Source organism: Pectinophora gossypiella, unplaced genomic scaffold (assembly GCF_024362695.1).
Source record: "Pectinophora gossypiella unplaced genomic scaffold, ilPecGoss1.1 Pgos_52, whole genome shotgun sequence".
In the NCBI taxonomy this organism is placed as follows: Eukaryota; Metazoa; Arthropoda; class Insecta; order Lepidoptera; family Gelechiidae; genus Pectinophora; species Pectinophora gossypiella.
Window position 1 is genome coordinate 156876 of NW_026063262.1, and position 26078 is coordinate 182953.

A 26078-nucleotide genomic window follows, 5' to 3' on the forward strand; every position below is an offset into this window, starting at 1 on the left:
TTCAGACTAATTTGTAAATATATATGTAAATACAATATTAAATTGTGATAAACGTTTTGTGACGTCCTGTTTTGTCTTGTTGCAGGTTAACTCAAGGTTTAGCCTCTACCTACAGTTTAAAACTAATCAACCTGTCAAATTTTTTCAGTTTGTTTTCTGATCACTTCGACACTGGCAGAATGGTCGTACTCCTAAGCGACCCATTGCCATAATAAAAAAAAAAAATCAATCAACTACAAATACATACAATCATTTCTATAATACAAGCATTCATTAAGAAGCTAAGATGGAAAAACAAAACAGAAACCGACACTTCGTAGGATGAATAGTGCCCCGCACAAGACTTCAATCAGGTAATAAACAAGATTTAACGTGACAAAATACATGCAAACTATAATATTCACATAAACACTATGTTAGACAAGTCATTTTTTTGCAGAAGCAGCGACGACAGTCCTCGTTCGCCTGGTGCCTGGTGCCTTAGTGCCACTTGATGGCTTATAGGTCGCGCCCTAAGGCTCCACAGCATCTGTGTAATTCAGAAGGCTACACCCTGGGTTATCAAATATACTATGGCGAAAGTCAACAATGCCATGGACTCGATACTTCTGGCAGTATCGTGATTCAACTAGCAGAAGAATTCCTTGATCAAGGAAGATTGATCGTTACCGATAATTACTACACAAGTATTCCTTTGGCCAAGTTTCTCAAAAGCCGCAGCTCTGATTTGTTGGGTACAGTAAATAAAAAAAGGCGTGGACTACCTAAAGAAGTCATTCAAGCATCACTAAAAGTTGGTGAAATTGCTGTGCAGCAAGCAACCAATATCACATTACTGAAGTGGCATGATAAACGTGATGTGACAATGCTATCCACTTGCCATGGAAAAGACATGGCTTTGAGCAGTGGTAGAATCCCCAAATTGAAGCCCCGTATGGTTCTGGACTACAATAAAGGTAAAAAAGGGATAGACGTCGCGGATCAACTCGCTAGCTATAATAGTCCAATCAGAAAAACTGTGATTTGGTATAAAAAAATCGCTGCAGATTTATTGTCAACTTCCATAGTGAATTCCGTGATCATATACAATGAATTCCATCCACTGAAAAAAGAAAAATGTTCCTGGTGATCTAGGAACTTCTAGATCTTCTAGGGCTTCAGGCTCAACGCAACATTTTTTGATAGATCTGCCGAAAATGGCTGCTACAAAAAATTGCTTGAGAGAGGAAACTCAACGGTTGTTGCTCGAAAAAGAGCTCCAAAAGTACATCAACAGTGCAATACGTGTGAGAAGGGTTTTTGTTATAAATGTTTTGAAACCTTTCATAAGAATTTGCCGTCCTAAAATGTACAACTTCGGAATTTTGATACAGATAAATAAAAAATTTGCATAAAATAACGTTTTTGTTATACTCTGTAGAAAATAATTCATATTACCCGCACGAAAAACAAAATGTGGATTGTTTTTTTTTTTTTCATCCTATGACTTCATCCCTTACTGATAAGTCCAGTAAATTACATAAACATACTCCTAAGTCCAAGCCCGAAAACGTAGTTCGAAGTTGTATGAACCCCGTGACCCACACGTGGGGGCACTGGACTGGCAACGTGTTAAGATGGTGTTTGCAGGAATCGGCAACATTATGATCAAATATTTGTCTAAAAGTTAGTAGGTGACTACCTACCCCATCCCATCCCATTCATCTTATTGGGAGGATCAATAGATGTCGCTTTGGCTGAGGGTTGAAATATTTTTTTCGACATTTATTTATTCTTTTCGTCTTTTGAATTTATATTTTTATTATTATAATATTCTTTTATTTTTTAAGACTTTAGACAGGAAAAACATAATTATAACATTGAGAAACATGTAGGTTTTGTTTCACCTTTAGATTTCATAATTTACAAACCTATATGGAAGTGATAATGATTTTCTAGTGATTATACCATTATGTAAATACTTATTTCTTAATTTGAATCTAGTGTTTTCCTATAATCCAACTATTTTTTTATTATTTTTATAAATGACAATGGGCACTTTTGTATGAAACTTGGTCCAAGAACCTCCACTGATGAGACTTATATGTAATGAAAGCTTATGCTTTCCCTATGATTCTGGCAAAGTCCTATCAGATTCTGTCCCGGGGTTCTTTTTTTACGGCCATGTTTGTCCTGGCTAAAAATGTGATAAAATACAGTGGGAGCTAAAATCGACTCAAGATTTGTTGCTGGATAACTAAGTCTACATAAATAATTATGTATCATATTGTATATCATTTTAAAGAGGATCTTTTCCAGAATCCGAAACATAAAAAAAAAACAAAAAAAAATCTTTTTGTAAGCGAATTATAGTCAATTTATATCTGCAGCGCCATTGTTTCTCGGTAGCTAAGTTCAAGTTTCATGCCTTTTACCCCTTCCAAAAGTATCTTACCGATTTTTTTTATATTGCTTCCGGAATTTGATCTGAGTGATAATAACAAGAAAAATAAATAAACACCTCTCCGATAGAGACCGGCTAAGCTATTGCCTATTGCAAGAAATCGTCATCATTAGCAAGTCATTACGGTATTGCATATTATAAGCTTATCAGCAACTTGGAACTTGGTCCAAGAACCTCCACTGGTGAGACTTGCATGTAATGATAGCTTATACTTGTCCTATGATTCTGGCAAAGTTCTATCAAACTCTGTCCTAGGGTTTTTTTACGGCCATGTTTGTCCTGAGTGTACAGTAGTGGACTGCAAAATCACCTCAGGATTTGTTGTCGATAAACTATTTAAATAAGTCTATATACATAATTATATATCATAATGTATATCAATTTTAAAGGGGAAGGTTATCAGAATCTGAAACACAAATAAAAAAATGCATTAAGTATGTAAACGACTTTTAGCCAACTCACGTCCGTAGCACCATTTTTCTCAGCAGCTACGTACGAGTTTCGCGCCTTCCAACCTTTCCAAAGAAGCCCAATCATTTTTTCCTTCTTCTGATATTGCATTCTTAACCTGACAAGACTAAGTGACAACAACAAGAAATAAAATAGATACCATTCCGATAGAGGCCGCGTAAGCTATGGACCTATTGCAAGATAACGTACTCAAAGGCTAGTCATTATAATCCAACAGACGTAACATGATTAGAATGCGAGAGGACGCAAATGTAGTATGTTTTCTTTCACCACAATCTTGTTTTATTAATCCAGGCTTATATCTTGTCTTATAAACAATGCCGAATGGTACAACAAACGTATCGTAAACGTAAGGTTGCCTGGTAGTAATTGCTACCTTGGCAATAAAGCCGCCTTTTGCACCAGTTATTGCCTGAACTTGTTTAATAAATGTGTTTCTTTTGTATACAATAGAGTCATTGTATTGCATCTTGATTAGAATGACTTATTTCTTGTTTCTCTCGTACTAAGCTGTATAGTTGTATTGCTGTTAGTATTAAAGAGACACATATTTCGTCTCTTTCGCATAAGGCGATGTACTACATTTCCGTCCCGCCGCATTCTAATCATGTTACGTCTGTTGGATTATAATGACTAGACTTTGAGTACGTTATCTTGCAATAGGTCCATAGCTTACGCGGCCTCTATCGGAATGGTATCTATTTTTTTTTTTTCTTTGTTGTCACTTGTCAGGTTAAGAATGCAATATCAGAAGAAGGAAAAAAATGATTGGGCTCCTTTGGAAAGGTTGGAAGGCGCGAAACTCGTACGTAGCTGCTGAGAAAAATGGTGCTACGGACGTGAGTTGGCTAAAAGTCGTTTACATAATGCATTTTTTTTATTTGTGTTTCTGATTCTGATAACCTTCCCCTTTAAAATTGATATACATTATGATATATAATTATGTATATAGACTTATTTAAATAGTTTATCGACAACAAATCCTGAGGTGATTTTGCAGTCCACTACTGTACACTCAGGACAAACATGGCCGTAAAAAAACCCTAGGACAGAGTTTGATAGAACTTTGCCAGAATCATAGGACAAGTATAAGCTATCATTACATGCAAGTCTCACCAGTGGAGGTTCTTGGACCAAGTTCCAAGTTGCTGATAAGCTTATAATATGCAATACCGTAATGACTTGCTAATGATGACGATTTCTTGCAATAGGCAATAGCTTAGCCGGTCTCTATCGGAGAGGTGTCTATTTATTTTTCTTGTTATTATCACTCAGATCAAATTCCGGAAGCAATATAAAAAAAATCGGTAAGATACTTTTGGAAGGGGTAAAAGGCATGAAACTTGAACTTAGCTACCGAGAAACAATGGCGCTGCAGATATAAATTGACTATAATTCGCTTACAAAAAGATTTTTTTTTGTTTTTTTTTATGTTTCGGATTCTGGAAAAGATCCTCTTTAAAATGATATACAATATGATACATAATTATTTATGTAGACTTAGTTATCCAGCAACAAATCTTGAGTCGATTTTAGCTCCCACTGTATTTTATCACATTTTTAGCCAGGACAAACATGGCCGTAAAAAAAGAACCCCGGGACAGAATCTGATAGAACTTTGCCAGATTCATAGAGAAAGCATAAGCTTTCATTACATATAAGTCTCATCAGTGGAGGTTCTTGGACCAGATTCGCCCATTCTCCTTTAAAGCCATCTATTAGGGAATAGATCTGGATAAGTGCATCTACTCGTACATAGATGGGGTGGGAAAATCACTGTTTTGGACTTCAGGTGAGATATTTCTTTAAATTAAAAGAGCGAAACTTTCTTAGATGATGTATTGTCAACGACACAAGAATAAGTATAAAAAAAAGGGAGTGGGGAACCCACGGTTAAACGCCTTGATAAAAATTCTAATACTCGAATCTCAAATAGTCGTTGCTCCGCACGTTCAGGTAGGCGTTTGAACATGCCCCCCGTCGTTGAAAGCCACGATTTCAACGAGAACTTGAGGAAGTGGGCAATGGGCAGATCCTATTCAAAGCTCTTCGGATTACTCCAGAGGAAGTGCGGATGTCCGCGACTCGAACAACTCCGTCGGATCCTGCATGGACTGCCATGACTCGGCCCAGCTTCCACTTAAGCGGCGGTAAATGGTCGTCTTTGATTACAACCAACTCATTTGGTTTCAAGTTGTCTTGACATAAACGCCACTTCACTCGGTGCTGAAGTTCACTGATATATTCCTTGCTCCACCTTGACCAAAAATGTTGACGAAGCTGCTCGATGCGTTGAAAGCGAGTCAAGCTGTGAGTAGAATGATTTTGGTAGTCTGGCTGTGGTAAACAAGTCAGTGGACGGCCAATAATAAAATGTCCAGGCGTTAATGGTGTATGGTCTGCTGGATCTGAAGATAGTGGTGTTAGAGGTCTTGAGTTTAATACTGCTTCTATTTGAATCAACGTGGTATTAAGCTCTTCGTAAGTCAAGTTGCTATTACCCAAAACTCTTTGCAAGTGGTACTTGGTCGACTTGACGCCAGCCTCCCATAGGCCACCGAAATGCGGAGCATATGCCGGGATAAAGTGAAAGGTGATTCCGTCACAGGCTGCACTTTCGCTCAAAGATTTGCAGTTAGCTTTTAAAAACTTTGATATGTCGTTGTACGCGCCAACAAACGAGGTACCGTTATCCGAGTATATATTTAATGGTTTTCCTCTTCGCGATATGAAACGACGTAAAGCAAGCAAAAATCTATTGCTCGTCAAGTCCCCTACCAACTCCAGATGGATAGCTTTGGAAGAAAAACACACGAAAATAGCGATGTAAACCTTCACCAGTCTACACCCTCGACCCTGGCGACTAGCACACATTACAGGGCCTGTGTAATCGCAACCTACGTTCTCAAAAGGAAAACCGCTAGAAACTCGCTGTCGAGGTAAATTTCCCATTAATGGGGTAATTACTTTATCTTTTATACGGCTGCATAATACACATTTACGATAGCAATTCTTTGCCAAATTTCGACCACCGATTGGCCAGTAAGTTTCTCTTATAGATGCTAAAAGCAGTTGTGGACCGGCATGAATAAGTCTTTTGTGCTCAGATTCAAATAATAATTTGGTAAACGTATGTGTGGACTGTAGTAGAATTGGATGCTTTTTTTGATAGGAAAAATCTGAATTATGTAATCGACCACCAACACGCATAATCTGCTCATCCATACTAATATTATAAATGCGAAAGTAACTCTGTCTGTCTGTCTGTCTGTCTGTCTGTCTGTCTGTCTGTCTGTCTGTCTGTCTGTCTGTCTGTCTGTTACTCTTTCACGCCTAAACGGCTCAACGGATTTTGATGAAATTTGGTATGGTGATAGATGATAACCTAGAAATGGTCATAGGCTATAAATAATCACGCCATCGTTCTTAGGGGGTAGGCAGTTGGCAGATAACTAAATTGATTTAGTGATTTGTAGTCGTTTTTGTTGGGACTTTTGCTCTTTCACGTCTAAACGGCTGAACGGATTTTAATGAAATTTAGTAAGGTAATAGTTGGTTATCTAAAAACGGTTGTACGAGCAAATTGATCACGTCATCGTACTTAGGGGGTAGGAAGTAGGCAGAAAACTGAATTGAGTTAGTGATTTTTTTATAGTTTTTGCTGGGAGTTTTGTCTATCATGCCTAAACGGCTCAACGGATTTTGATGAAATTTAGTTAGCTGATAGATAGTAATCTAGAAAAGGATATGGCCTATTAATATTTATGCTATCGTACTTAAGGCGTAGGCAGTAGACAGAAAACTAGGTTAGTGATTTTTAATTGTTTGTTTTAAAAGTTTGCCCCATTCACGCCTTAACGTCTGAACGGAATTTTATAAGACTTGGTTAATTTAAAGATAGGATCTTAGGCACGGACACAGGCTACTTTTTATGGCGGGAAAATACCTCATTCCCGCGGAAATCTAGATTTCGTGATCGTGTCAAGAAGCGCATGACGCCATAGCTACTGGAATGATTTCGATGTTTTTTTTTTAAACTGAGTGACCTCAAGTTAGTATTTGATCACTTTTCTAACTTAGAGGGTAGGTAGGCGCCATAATTTAGGGAATTTATGATAAAATTTTGATGCAACTGTCTTTATTAAACAGTTATATCTCATTCCTACAGGAACCTACACATAGCTATAGCTAGCTATCTATTAACATTAAAACTCTTTCTAGAATCACATTACGCCAATTAATTGATCTGATTTGTATAAGTTTTTTTATTCAACTGACTGTTACATTACATACAGATAAAATCTAATTACTTACACCACATAATTAATATAGTACTACATGACTAGCTACGCTTTAAACTTGAGGAGGTAATTCGATAGACATTTATACGAACTTTAAGCCCAATCAATCAATCAATCAATCATAGTAATAAGGTAATACTCATTTTAGACAAAGAAACGGATAGGTAATCAGTTCGTCAACGAAATTATAACACCTACACTTAGTTTGTTTACTATTTAACGAGGGAAAATAATCCTTACTAATATTATAAACTAGCTGGTACCCGCGACTTCGTCTGCGTACTTTTAATTTGAATATTAAGGATTATATAAAAGGAACGGTATAGCATGTGATTAAAAGAGAGTAAGTAGGTATATTTAAAAAAAAATAAAAAATATCTGTTTACAGTCGTTATAAAGTACCTATGTATTCCATTGAGTGGCAGAAATTACCTAGGAATATTTATCGGTCCCTTATGTCCAAGACACTTACAGGGGTCAGCGTCACGTTGTGTACAAAAATATTTTAAAATGACCTAATTTAAAACTTTTTTGTACACAACGTTTGCTATTTTGTTATTATTTGTTAAAATGTAGAAATTGTTTGGACTCGACACTCGCGAGCAGGCCACGTATACACCACGTGCGCTCCCCCACCACAAGACAGCGCCGTTGACTGCCGCCACACTTCGGCGAATGTGCGCGACGACGAACGACGACCGACGGCAGTGGCGGCGATGCAGAGTATTCGTTAAAAGGAACTTTATCTACAAAAGCCAATTTTTTTTTAACTTGATACACCCAAAACTACTAAATATCATGTTCCTAAGTTCAGTGGTTAATATTTTGTATACAAAAAGTTTGGCTTCGTAGTTCCCGTTCCGAATCCGTTCCGTTCCGTTCGAATTTCGGAAAATCCGTTTGTTGAAAAACTCTGCACATCCTAAGAGACCTACGTACCAAGTTTCATGGTTTTATCTTCAAAAATGACGAATACCCATACAAACATTCAACCCGTATTTCACCCCCATACTGGTAAAAATTTCAAAATGCTTGAACAAACGATTTTTTGTTTGTTATTTAGTGCCTAAACACAAAATTTAATATTTTTATCTTGAAAAATGACGAACCTCATAAAAAATTTCAACACCTATTTCATCCCCTCAAAGATCGAATTTTCAAAAACGCTTTAACAAATTGTTTTTTTATTTCTTATCAAGTTCCTAAATATAAAGTTTCGTGGTTTTATCCCCAAAAATGACGAACTCCCATACAAACTTTCAACCCTCATTTCACCCCCTCACTGGTCGAAATTTCAGCAACGCTAGAACAAATGTTTAATTATTTTTTATCAAGTGCTTAAATATAAAGTTTCATGGATTTATATTTTAAAATTAAAATATCCCATACAAACTTTCAACCCCTATTTCAATCTCTTCGTCCCTTCTTTTCGCAATAAAAGGTATCCTATTTTCTTTCTCAGGGTCTAAAGATTGTCTGTGCCAAATTTAATCAAAATCGGTTGAGAGGTTTAAGCGGGAAAGCGTAACAGACAGACAGAGTTACTTTCGCATTTATAATATTAGTAAGGATTATTTTCCCTCGTTAAATAGTAAACAAACTAAGTGTAGGTGTTATAATTTCGTTGACGAACTGATTACCTATCCGTTTCTTTGTCTAAAATGAGTATTACCTTATTACTATGATTGATTACTGGGCTTAAAGTTCGTATAAATGTCTATCGAATTACCTCCTCAAGTTTAAAGCGTAGCTAGTCATGTAGTACTATATTAATTATGTGGTGTAAGTAATTAGATTTTATCTGTATGTAATGTAACAGTCAGTTGAATAAAAAAACTTATACAAATCAGATCAATTAATTGGCGTAATGTGATTCTAGAAAGAGTTTTAATGTTAATAGATAGCTAGCTATAGCTATGTGTAGGTTCCTGTAGGAATGAGATATAACTGTTTAATAAAGACAGTTGCATCAAAATTTTATCATAAATTCCCTAAATTATGGCGCCTACCTACCCTCTAAGTTAGAAAAGTGATCAAGTACTAACTTGAGGTCACTCAGTTTAAAAAAAAACATCGAAATCATTCCAGTAGCTATGGCGTCATGCGCTTCTTGACACGATCACGAAATCTAGATTTCCGCGGGAATGAGGTATTTTCCCGCCATAAAAAGTAGCCTGTGTCCGTGCCTAAGATCCTATCTTTAAATTAACCAAGTCTTATAAAATTCCGTTCAGACGTTAAGGCGTGAATGAGGCAAACTTTTAAAACAAACAATTAAAAATCACTAACCTAGTTTTCTGTCTACTGCCTACGCCTTAAGTACGATAGCATAAATATTAATAGGCCATATCCTTTTCTAGATTACTATCTATCAGCTAACTAAATTTCATCAAAATCCGTTGAGCCGTTTAGGCATGATAGACAAAACTCCCAGCAAAAACCATAAAAAAATCACTAACTCAATTCAGTTTTCTGCCTACTTCCTACCCCCTAAGTACGATGACGTGATCAATTTGATCGTACAACCGTTTTTAGATAACCAACTATTACCTTACTAAATTTCATTAAAATCCGTTCAGCCGTTTAGACGTGAAAGAGCAAAAGTCCCAACAAAAACGACTACAAATCACTAAATCAATTTAGTTATCTGCCAACTGCCTACCCCCTAAGAACGATGGCGTGATTATTTATAGCCTATGACCATTTCTAGGTTATCATCTATCACCATACCAAATTTCATCAAAATCCGTTGAGCCGTTTAGGCGTGAAAGAGTAACAGACAGACAGACAGACAGACAGACAGACAGACAGACAGACAGACAGAGTTACTTTCGCATTTATAATATTAGTATGGATGCGAAAGTAACTCTGTCTGTCTGTCTGTCTGTTACGCTTTCCCGCTTAAACCTCTCAACCGATTTTGATTAAATTTGGCACAGACAATCTTTAGACCCTGAGAAAGGACATAGGATACCTTTTATTGCGAAAAGAAGGGACGAAGAGATTGAAATAGGGGTTGAAAGTTTGTATGGGATATTTTAATTTTAAAATATGAAATATGAAACTTTATATTTAAGCACTTGATAAAAAATAATTAAACATTTGTTCTAGCGTTGCTGAAATTTCGACCAGTGAGGGGGTGAAATGAGGGTTGAAAGTTTGTATGGGAGTTCGTCATTTTTGGGGATAAAACCACGAAACTTTATATTTAGGTACTTGATAAGAAATAAAAAAACAATTTGTTAAAGCGTTTTTGAAAATTCGATCTTTGAGGGGATAAAATAGGTGTTGAAATTTTTTATGAGGTTCGTCATTTTTCAAGATAAAAATATTAAATTTTGTGTTTAGGCACTAAATAACAAACAAAAAATCGTTTGTTCAAGCATTTTGAAATTTTTACCAGTATGGGGGTGAAATACGGGTTGAAAGTTTGTATGGGTATTCGTCATTTTTGAAGATAAAACCATGAAACTTGGTACGTAGGTCTCTTAGGATGTGCAGAGTTTTTCAACAAACGGATTTTCCGAAATTCGAACGGAACGGAACGGATTCGGAACGGGAACTACGAAGCCAAACTTTTTGTATACAAAATATTAACCACTGAACCTAGGAACATGATATTTAGTAGTTTTGGGTGTATCAAGTTAAAAAAATTTGGCTTTTGTAGATAAAGTTCCTTTTAACGAATACTCTGCATCGCCGCCACTGCCGTCGGTCGTCGTTCGTCGTCGCGCACATTCGCCGAAGTGTGGCGGCAGTCAACGGCGCTGTCTTGTGGTGGGGGAGCGCACGTGGTGTATACGTGGCCTGCTCGCGAGTGTCGAGTCCAAACAATTTCTACATTTTAACAAATAATAACAAAATAGCAAACGTTGTGTACAAAAAAGTTTTAAATTAGGTCATTTTAAAATATTTTTGTACACAACGTGACGCTGACCCCTGTAAGTGTCTTGGACATAAGGGACCGATAAATATTCCTAGGTAATTTCTGCCACTCAATGGAATACATAGGTACTTTATAACGACTGTAAACAGATATTTTTTATTTTTTTTTAAATATACCTACTTACTCTCTTTTAATCACATGCTATACCGTTCCTTTTATATAATCCTTAATATTCAAATTATAAGTACGCAGACGAAGTCGCGGGTACCAGCTAGTCATCTATAAAGACATTGTATTTTAATAATTGACTTTTTTTTGGCAATGCTTGTTTATTTAATAAAGTCGTGTACTCAGGAATTGACTCTTTCTGGGACGCTTTGATTATTACGTTTAGTGATTTTTGTAATTCTGAGTTCGACAAGTGTTTGTGGGGCACGGTTTCCCCTTTACAAAGTTGAATGAAACGAAGTGCATAAGCAACTGCACGACTTAACCTTGATAACTTTGAGAAACGTTCAAAATTAATTAGGTTTTTATCTAAGTTTTTACAGGTATGCAACGTAACTTCAGGACGCAGTTCCGGTAAAACATTTTCACAATTTGGAGTGACTGGCCAATTGGATGTATGTTCTATGAGGAAATGAGGACCAGACCACCACTGTTCCAATCGCTGAATTGATTTTAAATCAATTCCGCGAGATATATGATCAGCTGGATTGCAGTCGGTAGGTACGTATCGCCGACGCGATTTCTGACGAAAGTGTGCAACTTATTGGGTAACATTTTTAGCCATCCTAATACAATCATGGAGTCGGTCCAAAATACAACCCTTGACACCTTGAGACGTAACGATTGAACAGCCTTTTGATACAAACGAGCCCCCACCAGAGCTGCACAAAGCTCAAGCCTGGGTATGGTGGTAGGTTTTAAGGGAGCGACACGACTCTTTGCCATCAATAAACGCACCAAAACCTGACCACTATTGCTAACACTTCTGACATACAAACAAGCACCATAAGCTCGTTCAGAAGCATCAGTGAACACGTGGAACTCCACTGTCTGATGATCGTTACAAACTACGCGACGAGGTATTCGAAGATCATTTAAATATGACAAACTTTTGACAAACTCTATCCATATAATTTGAATATCGTTAGGTAACCTTTCATCCCAAGATATCCCCTTTAACCAAAGTCTTTGAAGTAACATCTTCATCTGTATTATGGATGGAGCCAATAATCCCATGGGATCAAAGACTTGCGATATGATGGACAACATCTCACGCTTAGTGTGTTTAGGACTTAATGGTGAATTTGCGGGAAAGCATAGATCATCTGAGTGTGTCAACCAACCCAATCCCAGGGTTTTGCTTGGCTCAGAATGACCCATATTAAGATCAAGAGAAGGATTAGACGTTTCATTAAACATTAATTCTTGGTTATTCGATTTCCATTTACGTAATGGCATGCAAGCGTCATCAAGTTCAGATGTCACTTTAGCGCGAATCATTTTAGCATCATCTAGAGTATCAGCTCCAGTCAACAAATCATCAACATAAAAATCATGAATTATAATATCGGAAATTCGGCTATCTGAACAATTGATTCCGACTTGTTTTAAGCATCTCGTAGCTAGGAAAGGGGCACTCGCGGTGCCATAAGTCACTGTATTCAATTGAAATAGTTTAATAGGTTCAGCAATATCATCTCGCCAAATGATTTGCTGAAGATGTCTGTCGTCAGGATGCACCATGATCTGACGATACATTTTCTCGACGTCAGCGGCTAAAACATATTTGTGCTGGCGAAAGCGGAGTAAAATTGATAAGAGGTCATCTTGCACAGTAGGACCAACCATCTGTATGTCATTAAGCGAAAGTCCGCTAGTGGTTGGGCTACTGGCATTAAAGACTACCCTTAATTTTGTAGTCAAACTGTTTTCACGCAGCACGCCGTGATGGGGAATAAAATACCCACTGCTGAAAGAATCGTTCTTTTTTATCTGAGACATGTGACCTAAAGTATGATACTCCAACATGAAATCCTTGTACATTTTATTGAAGTCAGGTCGATCTTTAACTCTGCGCTCTAAGGATAAAAGGCAACCTTTGGCTCGTTGAAATGAATCTCCCAATACATTTGGACTTTGCTTAAAGGGAATTCTGACACAAAATCGGCCATCAGACATGCGAGTAGTGTTTTCTATGAAATGATTTTCACATTTATTTTCCTCTTGAGAATACTGATAAATTATTGGAATTAATCTCTTCGAGCTTCCAAAAACGAGTCAACTGATTTTGAACAGCGTCGTTTAAGTTTTCGCTCGATACAGAATTTGAGGTTACAAAATTGCATTTAACATGTGAAGACTGGATTGCCGATGTTGAACCGCATATCAACCAGCCAAGTTTAGTTTCACATAAGATTGGTTTACCATCGCCTAATTTAATTCTTTGAGTGCCCAATAATTTCCAAAAAATATCAGCTCCTTATATCATATCAACGCCTGCTGGTGAATGAAAATTTGGATCTGCTAAACAAATATTTGATGGGATATTAAACTGTGTTAAATCGATGCTCTGATGTGGGACGTTAGTTGTGATTGATGGCAAAATTAAACATTGCAGATTAGCTTTGTAATTATCACTCAAAGACTTAATTGACACCTGACATATTTTGCCTACGTGTGATAACACGTTATTAACGCCTACTAAAGATTTATTTATCTCGTGAACATCCAACTCCAGTTTATTGCACATACTCTCAGTCATTATACATGATGTGCTTCCGGTATCCAATATTGCCCGTGCAATAATCTCGCGATTGGATTTATCGTATATAGCTGGTACCCGCGACTTCGTCTGCGTACTTTTAATTTGAATATTAAGGATTATATAAAAGGAACGGTATAGCATGTGATTAAAAGAGAGTAAGTAGGTATATTTAAAAAAAAATAAAAAATATCTGTTTACAGTCGTTATAAAGTACCTATGTATTCCATTGAGTGGCAGAAATTACCTAGGAATATTTATCGGTCCCTTATGTCCAAGACACTTACAGGGGTCAGCGTCACGTTGTGTACAAAAATATTTTAAAATGACCTAATTTAAAACTTTTTTGTACACAACGTTTGCTATTTTGTTATTATATGTTAAAATGTAGAAATTGTTTGGACTCGACACTCGCGAGCAGGCCACGTATACACCACGTGCGCTCCCCCACCACAAGACAGCGCCGTTGACTGCCGCCACACTTCGGCGAATGTGCGCGACGACGAACGACGACCGACGGCAGTGGCGGCGATGCAGAGTATTCGTTAAAAGGAACTTTATCTACAAAAGCCAATTTTTTTTAACTTGATACACCCAAAACTACTAAATATCATGTTCTTAAGTTCAGTGGTTAATATTTTGTATACAAAAAGTTTGGCTTCGTAGTTCCCGTTCCGAATCCGTTCCGTTCCGTTCGAATTTCGGAAAATCCGTTTGTTGAAAAACTCTGCACATCCTAAGAGACCTACGTACCAAGTTTCATGGTTTTATCTTCAAAAATGACGAATACCCATACAAACATTCAACCCGTATTTCACCCCCATACTGGTAAAAATTTCAAAATGCTTGAACAAACGATTTTTTGTTTGTTATTTAGTGCCTAAACACAAAATTTAATATTTTTATCTTGAAAAATGACGAACCTCATAAAAAATTTCAACACCTATTTTATCCCCTCAAAGATCGAATTTTCAAAAACGCTTTAACAAATTGTTTTTTTATTTCTTATCAAGTACCTAAATATAAAGTTTCGTGGTTTTATCCCCAAAAATGACGAACTCCCATACAAACTTTCAACCCTCATTTCACCCCCTCACTGGTCGAAATTTCAGCAACGCTAGAACAAATGTTTAATTATTTTTTATCAAGTGCTTAAATATAAAGTTTCATATTTCATATTTTAAAATTAAAATATCCCATACAAACTTTCAACCCCTATTTCAATCTCTTCGTCCCTTCTTTTCGCAATAAAAGGTATCCTATGTCCTTTCTCAGGGTCTAAAGATTGTCTGTGCCAAATTTAATCAAAATCGGTTGAGAGGTTTAAGCGGGAAAGCGTAACAGACAGACAGACAGACAGAGTTACTTTCGCATTTATAATATTTTACAACAGTTGAATAGTAAACAAACTAAGTGTAGGTGTTATAATTTCGTTGACGAACTGATTACCTATCCGTTTCTTTGTCTAAAATGAGTATTACCTTATTACTATGATTGATTGATTGATTGATTGGGCTTAAAGTTCGTATAAATGTCTATCGAATTACCTCCTCAAGTTTAAAGCGTAGCTAGTCATGTAGTACTATATTAATTATGTGGTGTAAGTAATTAGATTTTATCTGTATGTAATGTAACAGTCAGTTGAATAAAAAAACTTATACAAATCAGATCAATTAATTGGCGTAATGTGATTCTAGAAAGAGTTTTAATGTTAATAGATAGCTAGCTATAGCTATGTGTAGGTTCCTGTAGGAATGAGATATAACTGTTTAATAAAGACAGTTGCATCAAAATTTTATCATAAATTCCCTAAATTATGGCGCCTACCTACCCTCTAAGTTAGAAAAGTGATCAAATACTAACTTGAGGTCACTCAGTTTAAAAAAAAACATCGAAATCATTCCAGTAGCTATGGCGTCATGCGCTTCTTGACACGATCACGAAATCTAGATTTCCGCGGGAATGAGGTATTTTCCCGCCATAAAAAGTAGCCTGTGTCCGTGCCTAAGATCCTATCTTTAAATTAACCAAGTCTTATAAAATTCCGTTCAGACGTTAAGGCGTGAATGAGGCAAACTTTTAAAACAAACAATTAAAAATCACTAACCTAGTTTTCTGTCTACTGCCTACGCCTTAAGTACGATAGCATAAATATTAATAGGCCATATCCTTTTCTAGATTACTATCTATCAGCTAACTAAATTTCATCAAAATCCGTTGAGCCGTTTAGGCATGATAGACAAAACTCCCAGCAAAAACTATAAAAAAATCACTAACTCAATTCAGTTTTCTGCCTACTTCCTACCCCCTAAGTACGATGACGTGATCAATTTGCTCGTACAACCGTTTTTAGATAACCAACTATTACCTTACTAAATTTCATTAAAATCCGTTCAGCCGTTTAGACGTGAAAGAGCAAAAGTCCCAACAAAAACGACTACAAATCACTAAATCAATTTAGTTATCTGCCAACTGCCTACCCCCTAAGAACGATGGCGTGATTATTTATAGCCTATGACCATTTCTAGGTTATCATCTATCACCATACCAAATTTCATCAAAATCCGTTGAGCCGTTTAGGCGTGAAAGAGTAACAGACAGACAGACAGACAGACAGAGTTACTTTCGCATTTATAATATTAGTATGGATTTTAACGAGCGCAGTAGATAACAAGACTTCGCGTTGAACGAACTGACTTGACGACGTCATACTAGCTGATAAGACAATGCCCCCGTCCGTACCATACGTAGGCGACTGACTGCTCGACTGATGGGAAGTTGAATTAGCTAACTGTCTTGGTTTATAATCAGTTACGTGCACAAGGGTATTATGTTTTCGTTTGCACATTTTACAGCCAGGCTTTTTACAATGATTTGCAAAGTGATCCGATCGAAAACAATTAAAACATATTTTAAAGGTAGGAAGCAATTTAAGTCTTTCTTCATTACTTAAAGCGAGGAAATGGGAACAGTCCGATAAACTGTGATCTCCTTTACATTTAGGACAAGTTTTAGGTGGTGATTCTGAAGAAGTACCTTGTACAGTTACCATAGCCTTTAATTTAGAATTTTGTTTTTGATTATTGTTTGGTTGATTGTGATTATTACGAGATAATTCTAAAGTTTCGATTAAATCGGCGCGTTTGCGCAAAACCTGAATGAATAAATCAAAAGTTATCGAATCCTCTTTGCCCACACAACCCTTATACTCTTCCCATTCTCTGAATGTTTTTTGATCTAATTTTTGTGTAATAATATAAATTAACAATGTATCCCACTGCTGGACAGGCTCACCAAGGGATTGTAAGGCTCGTAGGTTTTTATTTAATTGATCAATTAGTCGTTTTAAAGTAACCGACGACTCTTTGGTGAGATTTATCAATGTTGAATAAAGCTGACACATGATTTTGAATCAATAATCGTTTATTGTCGAACCTGTCACACAAAAGACTCCATGCTGTAGCGTAATTACTAGCGGAAAACTCAATTGATTGAATCACCACAGCAGCCGATCCTTCAAGAGAAGCGCGCAAATAATGGAATTTGTTTACCGCATCTATTTCGTCACTCGAGTGAATGAGAATGGTGAAAGTATCGCGAAATTCAAGCCAGTTGTCGTACATTCCATTGAATTTTGGTAGTTGTAACTTGACGATCTGTTGACGATTACAGCTGCTAAAGCTCGTCGCAGAATTCGCAGGGTCATCATGTTTATTTACTTTAGACACAAATTCATGAGCTAAAGTTGAGTAGTAAACGGATTCAAATTCCGAACGCGCGACATACTGATCTTCGGCTTCCTCGACTGAGCACTCCAATAATAACTGTACCTGATCATATTTCTCGTACAAAAACTCGAGTCTGTTTATGCGCAACTGCAATTCCTTAAGGTCAGATGGAGTCAGTACATTCTGAGTGAGCGGCGTAAAATCTATACTTATAATAAATCTGTAGAGAGGTCAATTCTGTACATTAAATATTTTTTCAAAATAACTATCAGGGGGTGATAAGTGGTCGATACTGATGCCAAAAATGCAATCAGTAAAATTTTTGTTTGTCTGTCTGTCTGTCTGTCTGTCAGTCTGTCTGTCTGTCTGTATGTTCCTTATAGAAACAAAAACTACTGGACAGATTTTAATGAAACTTGGTACAATTATTCTTCACACTCCTGGACAGGTTATAGTATACTTTTCATCACGCTACAATCAATAGGAGCAGAGTAGTGAAGGGAAATTCTTTTGTATAAAAAATCTAAACCACTCAAGACGTTTGAAATTTGGCACGCAGGTACCTTAAATACCGTAGAGGTGCACTAAGAAAGGAATTTCCGAAATTCCTACGGGAACGGGAATAAGCGGGAAAATCCTTTTGTATGAAAAATCTAAACCACTCAAGTTAGACGTTTGAAATTTGGCATGCAGGTACCTTAGATATCGTAGAGGTACACTAAGAAAGGAATTCCCGAAATTCCCACGGGAACGGGAATTAGCGGGAAAATCCTTTTGTATGAAAAATCTAAACCACTCAAGTTAGACGTTTGAAATTTGTCATGCAAGTACCTTAGATACCGTAGAGGTACACTAAGAAAGGAATTTCCGAAATTCCCACGGGAACGGGAATTAGCGGGAAAATCCTTTTGTATGAAAAATCTAAACCACTCAAGTTAGACGTTTGAAATTTGGCATGCAGGTACCATAGGTACCGTAGAGATGCACTAAGAAAGGAATTCTCAAAATTCTCACGGGAACGGGAATTAGCGGGAAAATCCTTTTGTATGAAAAATCTAAACCACTCAAGTTAGACGTTTGAAATTTGGCATGGAGATACCTTAAGTACCGTAAAGGTGTACTAAGAAAGGAATTCCCGAAATTCCCACGAGAACGGGAATTAGCGGGAAAATCCTTTTGTATGAAAAATCTAAACCACTCAAGTTAGACGTTTGAAATTTGTCATGCAGGTACCTTAGGTACCGTGGAGGTGCACTAAGAAAGGAATTCCCGAAATTCCCACGGGAACGGGAATTAACGGGAAAATCCTTTTGTATGAAAAATCTAAACCATTCAAGTTAGATGTTTGAAATTTGGCTCGCAGGTACCTTAGATACCGTAGAGGTGCACTAAGAAAGGAATTCCCGAAATTCCCACGGGAACGGGAATTAGCGGGAAAATCCTTTTGTATGAAAAATCTAAACCACTCAAGTTAGACGTTTGAAATTTGGCATGCAGGTACTTTAGTAAACTTAAAGCTAAGTTGCAACAGGATATTACAAAATTCCCACGGGAACGGTAGTTAGCGGGAAAAAACATTTGTATGAAAAAATCAAATCTAAATAAAAGGAGAAACTGACTGACTCAGTGACTGACATATCAACGCATAGCCTGAACGGCTAAACGTAGGCATTTGAAATTTGGAAGGGACATAGCTTAGGTACCGTAGAGGTGCACTAAGAAAGGAATTCCCGGAATTCCCACGGGAACGGAAATTAGCGGGAAAATCTTTTTGTATGAAAAATCTAAACCGCTTAAGTTAACCGCTTGAAATTTGGCATGCAGGTACCTTAGTTAACTTAAAGCTTAGTTGCAACAGGATATTGCAAAATTCCCACGGAAACGGGAGTTAGTGGGAAAAAAACATTTGTATGAAAAAATTGAAACCGCGTAAGATAGATGTTTTCAATTCAATTTAATTCAATTATTTATTGCATTCCATGTAGTACAATGGGGTGTTACATAGGCATAGGAACTAAAACATGGACCCTGTAGGGCACAGCAACGTTGAAGGGAAGAGAGGAAGTGTGTATTAAAATTAAAACTCAATGAACAATCAATTAAAAAAAAATCAATTCAATCAATTGATTCAATCTAGCATGCATGCATACCTTAGTAAATATAAAGTTTATTTTTGGCTGTATTTTGAAAAATGGGAGTTATTGGGAAAAAAATTGTACTTATGAAAAAATCTAAACTGCATAAGTATGCACTCCCACACACACAAAGATCTCTCTCTTATATAACACGCCACGCGGACGAAGTCGCGGGCAAAAGCTAGTAGTTAATAAAATTCGTAAGATGTCCCTTAAAACTTCCTCTCTTTTTTATCAACTCCTTCACATTCTCGTCATCGGCCATTTTGGGAGTCAAGCGTAGTCAACGTATTTCGATGACTCGTGAAAATTCCACTTCTTAACCTCAACCACTTCTTTCTGTATTGATCACTCTCTTACTGGTTATCTTGATGGATTAATTTACTGATTCACCACAATTTTGCATCCGGCTCGGTCTAGGACCATGTTTTGGACTTCAGGTGAGATATTTCTTTAAATTAAAAGCAGCGAAACTTTCTTAGATGATGTATTGTCAACGACACAAGAATAAGTATAAAAAAAAGGGAGTGGGGGAACCCACGGTTAAACGCCTTGATAAAAATTCTAATACTCGAATCTCAAATAGTCGTTGCTCCGCACGTTCAGGTAGGCGTTTGAACAATCACATCAACAAAACACTGCCATCCTGTAGAAAGCAGACACTCATCTCTAAATAACTCAATAGCTAGAAGACTTTGTAGTACCATAGCTCGTCAATAGATGGAGCTGTAGGAAATGAATAAAAAAAAATCGACCTGGGGAAACATAATTTTTTCCTCCAAAACTGCTTTATTTACATATTGATAGTATTTTATAAATATTGATGCTCATAATTAACAAGTATCTTTGATGTGAGAACCAGTAGTATGCTTGTAGACTTAAATCTTTCAACTTGCCAAGTCTGACCGTCATTCATATTTATTTTCCCATAATTTTCTTGAATATCTGCAAAAGATTTCAGGTTTCGAGTAAGTATCGTCCGGTGGGCAAGCAACCAGAGCAGACGTGTCGACGGTTTAAATTAAAATTCATAATTTGCTGTGTGTCAAAACCCGCTCTTTTGCTAAAGTAATACGAACGTTTTTACTGTGCGCGCAACTACGAATTATAACTAACAACCAGTTCAGGTGCAGCGGTAGCAGGCGCCCCTCACCCCCGCGGGTAAGCAAGACAACTACGATCTTTCATCTCATCCACTTTACCGAAGGCATACGAAGACAGGACAAGGAGTCTGATTGATAGAAATCTACCTATACAAATTACCTATATCAACGTAGATATTCTATTTGTATCAATCAACGTTATAATTAATAATAAAGACCAAAACATGAGTATCTTCCGAAGTCCTTCTCCAAAGTCTACTGGCTCAGTGCCGGATCTTACGAAGTTGTCCAGCATAGAAAGCGAACAAATTACACTGCGTAAACGCAAGATAACCCAACAAACAGGGTTGGATTGTGACTGTGTGAAAAATATTACTGACCTGCGAAGCGATATTATGAGTCTTCTTAAAGAATTTACTGCCTCACAAAGCGAAGTCATAACCTCTGTGCGCGATGATATTTCCCAAATAAAAAACAGAATGGACAGCCTTCAGTCTACTACTGAGTTTTTGGTCGCGGAGATCACAGAAAGATTTTAACCGAGATTACCGACATTAAAAACCAGAAATCCGTATCCGAAAAGAAAATTGAAGCTTTAGAAGATGACGTTAAAGCTCTGAAAACCAACTCGTGCTCTGAACCTATTACATCGCTCCCCATAACCTCTCGCGAAGAACTTATTCGCGAAGTTAGCGAAAGGGCTAATAGGGAGAAAAACATCATAATTTATGGATTGGCCGAATTACATAACTCAGAAAGTAAAGACAGGCATTTGTACGATGAAAAGGAAGCTCTGAAAGTGATAGGTGAGACCATTAATTATGCACCTGCTACAGTGAAGACTGTAAGACTCGGAAAATACAAACCAAATACCGATCGTCCGATTAAAGTATTTCTGGACACTTCTGAGATTACAAGGGAAATACTAAGGAATAAACTCAAAATAACAGACAAAACCATTAAAGTTTACTCAGATCAGACTCCTGCACAACAACAGCATATGAAGGAACTTAAGAAGGAACTACTCCGTAGAAAGGAAAATGGGGAAACAGATCTAACTATAAAATATATAAAAGGATATCCCAAAATTGTCTCATCGTCAAAAAACTGACAACGCCCGTGCAACATTCACAAACTACAAACTGCAACAAAAATCGCAGCCAAGAAACCACTTACAACATTATGAAAACATACAGTGACCTAAAACCACTGGAAACTTCAATGAATTTCTTCTACACGAACATAAAGAGCATTGTGAAACCGGGAAAACTTGATGAACTCATGTGTATTCTTGGATCTATTGATATCTGCATACATGTTATTTTGATAACGGAAACATGGATAAAGAATAGAGAAGAAGCTGTAAGAATACACATACCTAACTATACACACTAATATAATTACAGGACAGATAGAATAGGCGGAGGCACGTCGATTTTTGTGCACAATGATCTTAAACACAGCCATAGCTACGACAACTATACTAATGGTAACAATTACATATGGATTACTCTCGACAAATTAAACATAGACATTGGACTGATTTATAGGCCAGGAGATACAAATGCTAACAATTTTCTTCAAGATCTCGAGCCACAGATAAGATGCCGAAAACGAGCAATACTCTTTGGAGATTTCAACCTAAACCTTCTACAACCCGATAAAACAGACACAAAAAAATATAGAACATGTTTAAAAGAAGCTGGCTATACTATACTAAATGAAATCAGAGAAGAATATGCAACCCGTACAACAGAAACAAAAAGATCGATTCTGGACCATGTGATCACAAACCTACAGGACAGAAACTTTCACTTGGGTATCCATGATTCTTCATTGGCAGACCATAAACAGATATTTCTGGGAATGAAGAAATTCAAACCACAGCCCCCACCGCGTGTGAAATATGAAGCTATCGATTACCAAAACCTATTTGTAAACAGTGAAAAGGAGTTTTGCGAAAATCAAGAGAATAACAGTAACTTTGACTACTTAGATAAATCTATTAAACACGTTATTGCACAGAGTAAGATTACAAAGACTAAAATTCAAAACCCCCCACAAAAAGATTGGATTAATAAAAATATAATAAATGACATAAACAAAAGAAATATACTTTGGCAAACACTAAAAAAATATTCTAATAATGAAGAACTACAAGGACAATACACTAAAACAAAAAATGATGTTACCAAACTAATATCTAAAACAAAAAGTACTTACTATATAGACATCTTCAAGAAATGTACAAATGACCCAAAACAAATGTGGAGACTAATTGATACTCTTTCCAAAAATAAAATTAGGACAGACTCATTGCCACCAAAACTCGAAACCAATCGCGGACTTTTAACAGACGTAGAGGTTGTGTGTGAAGAATTTAATAATTTTTTTTCGAGCATTGGCTCTCAATTGGCAAACGAAATACCTTGTGACCCTCTTGACAATACAAACATACTTTTTAAAACGGATATTAATCTGGCAGCGGAGATGTCGATGCTTGAAAAATGCAGTGAAGATGAAATTTCTAACACAATTGATTACCTAGATGTCAACACTAGCTCTGGAATAGATGGCATTACAACTAAAGCGATAAAATGCATGAAGTCACATATTCTTACTCAACTCACAAATTGTATAAACCACTGTTTGACACAGGCACATTCCCAGATCAACTAAAAATCGCGAAAGTTACCCCCATTTATAAATCCGGAACAAGGTCCGACCCTGGAAATTATCGACCAATTTCCGTCTTACCAGTAATCCATACTAATCCATACTAATATTATAAATGCGAAAGTAACTCTGTCTGTCTGTCTGTCTGTCTGTCTGTCTGTCTGTCTGTCTGTCTGTTACTCTTTCACGCCTAAATGGCTCAACGGATTTTGATGAAATTTGGTATGGTGATAGATGATAACCTAGAAATGGTCATAGGCTATAAATAATCACGCCATCGTTCTTAGGGGGTAGGCAGTTGGCAGATAACTAAATTGATTTAGTGATTTGTAGTCGTTTTTGTTGGGACTTTTGCTCTTTCACGTCTAAACGGCTGAACGGATTTTAATGAAATTTAGTAAGGTAATGGTGCTAATTCCTGTAAACACCATCTAATTTTATTTTAAGTTATATCTCTCACTTTCTTATCCGCCGAAAAGGAAAGGGACGGGTAATCGACAAGCATAAAATTTATGGAACACACGTCAATTTTAAGCACAAATCTAAAACAACCGTCTAAAAATTCGCCCGGGTTATTCATTTATTTACTCATTCTTCCTAAAATTAAGAGCTGTCAATCATCCGTCCCTTTCCTTTTCGGCGAATAAGAAAATGACAGGTATAACTTAAAGTAAAATTAAGAGATGTCTGCAGGAATCGGGGCCAATAGTTGGTTATCTAAAAACGGTTGTACGAGCAAATTGATCACGTCATCGTACTTAGGGGGTAGGAAGTAGGCAGAAAACTGAATTGAGTTAGTGATTTTTTTATAGTTTTTGCTGGGAGTTTTGTCTATCATGCCTAAACGGCTCAACGGATTTTGATGAAATTTAGTTAGCTGATAGATAGTAATCTAGAAAAGGATATGGCCTATTAATATTTATGCTATCGTACTTAAGGCGTAGGCAGTAGACAGAAAACTAGGTTAGTGATTTTTAATTGTTTGTTTTAAAAGTTTGCCTCATTCACGCCTTAACGTCTGAACGGAATTTTATAAGACTTGGTTAATTTAAAGATAGGATCTTAGGCACGGACACAGGCTACTTTTTATGGAGGGAAAATACCTCCTTACTTACACCACATAATTAATATAGTACTACATGACTAGCTACGCTTTAAACTTGAGGAGGTAATTCGATAGACATTTATACGAACTTTAAGCCCAGTAATCAATCATAGTAATAAGGTAATACTCATTTTAGACAAAGAAACGGATAGGTAATCAGTTCGTCAACGAAATTATAACACCTACACTTAGTTTGTTTACTATTTAACGAGGGAAAATAATCCTTACTAATATTATAAATGCGAAAGTAACTCTGTCTGTCTGTCTGTCTGTTACGCTTTCCCGCTTAAACCTCTCAACCGATTTTGATTAAATTTGGCACAGACAATCTTTAGACCCTGAGAAAGGACATAGGATACCTTTTATTGCGAAAAGAAGGGACGAAGAGATTGAAATAGGGGTTGAAAGTTTGTATGGGATATTTTAATTTTAAAATATAAATCCATGAAACTTTATATTTAAGCACTTGATAAAAAATAATTAAACATTTGTTCTAGCGTTGCTGAAATTTCGACCAGTGAGGGGGTGAAATGAGGGTTGAAAGTTTGTATGGGAGTTCGTCATTTTTGGGGATAAAACCACGAAACTTTATATTTAGGTACTTGATAAGAAATAAAAAAACAATTTGTTAAAGCGTTTTTGAAAATTCGATCTTTGAGGGGATAAAATAGGTGTTGAAATTTTTTATGAGGTTCGTCATTTTTCAAGATAAAAATATTAAATTTTGTGTTTAGGCACTAAATAACAAACAAAAAATCGTTTGTTCAAGCATTTTGAAATTTTTACCAGTATGGGGGTGAAATACGGGTTGAATGTTTGTATGGGTATTCGTCATTTTTGAAGATAAAACCATGAAACTTGGTACGTAGGTCTCTTAGGATGTGCAGAGTTTTTCCGGATACAAACGGATTTTCCGAAATTCGAACGGAACGGAACGGATTCGGAACGGGAACTACGAAGCCAAACTTTTTGTATACAAAATATTAACCACTGAACCTAGGAACATGATATTTAGTAGTTTTGGGTGTATCAAGTTAAAAAAATTTGGCTTTTGTAGATAAAGTTCCTTTTAACGAATACTCTGCATCGCCGCCACTGCCGTCGGTCGTCGTTCGTCGTCGCGCACATTCGCCGAAGTGTGGCGGCAGTCAACGGCGCTGTCTTGTGGTGGGGGAGCGCACGTGGTGTATACGTGGCCTGCTCGCGAGTGTCGAGTCCAAACAATTTCTACATTTTAACAAATAATAACAAAATAGCAAACGTTGTGTACAAAAAAGTTTTAAATTAGGTCATTTTAAAATATTTTTGTACACAACGTGACGCTGACCCCTGTAAGTGTCTTGGACATAAGGGACCGATAAATATTCCTAGGTAATTTCTGCCACTCAATGGAATACATAGGTACTTTATAACGACTGTAAACAGATATTTTTTATTTTTTTTAAATATACCTACTTACT

The 26078-nt window shown here is 36.7% G+C and overlaps 1 protein-coding gene across 1 annotated transcript; it reads right to left on the minus strand.

The window, feature by feature from the left end:
* Positions 1 to 400: 400 nt before the first annotated feature.
* On the minus strand, positions 401 to 12610 carry LOC126381435 (uncharacterized). Its single transcript, XM_050030907.1, has 5 exons — positions 11973 to 12610; positions 7062 to 7069; positions 4938 to 5316; positions 1269 to 1320; positions 401 to 529 (listed from the first exon to the last, which is right to left on the minus strand). Exons 1-5 carry the CDS (start codon positions 12608 to 12610, stop codon positions 401 to 403), a joined length of 1206 nt encoding a protein of 401 aa, XP_049886864.1.
* Between the last annotated feature and the right edge of the window lie 13468 nt (positions 12611 to 26078).

Excerpts from the sequence above, each read along its gene's own strand:
- LOC126381435 (XM_050030907.1), bottom strand. The coding sequence starts at position 12,610 with ATGATTCGCGCTAAAGTGACATCTGAACTTGATGACGCTTGCATGCCA. Across the intron at positions 1,321-4,937 it reads TTGAATAGGATCTGCCCATT|GTTTCAAAACATTTATAACA; the intron begins GCCCACTTCCTC and ends TTCTTATGAAAG. Across the intron at positions 530-1,268 it reads ACACGTATTGCACTGTTGAT|ATGCTGTGGAGCCTTAGGGC; the intron begins GTACTTTTGGAG and ends TGAATTACACAG.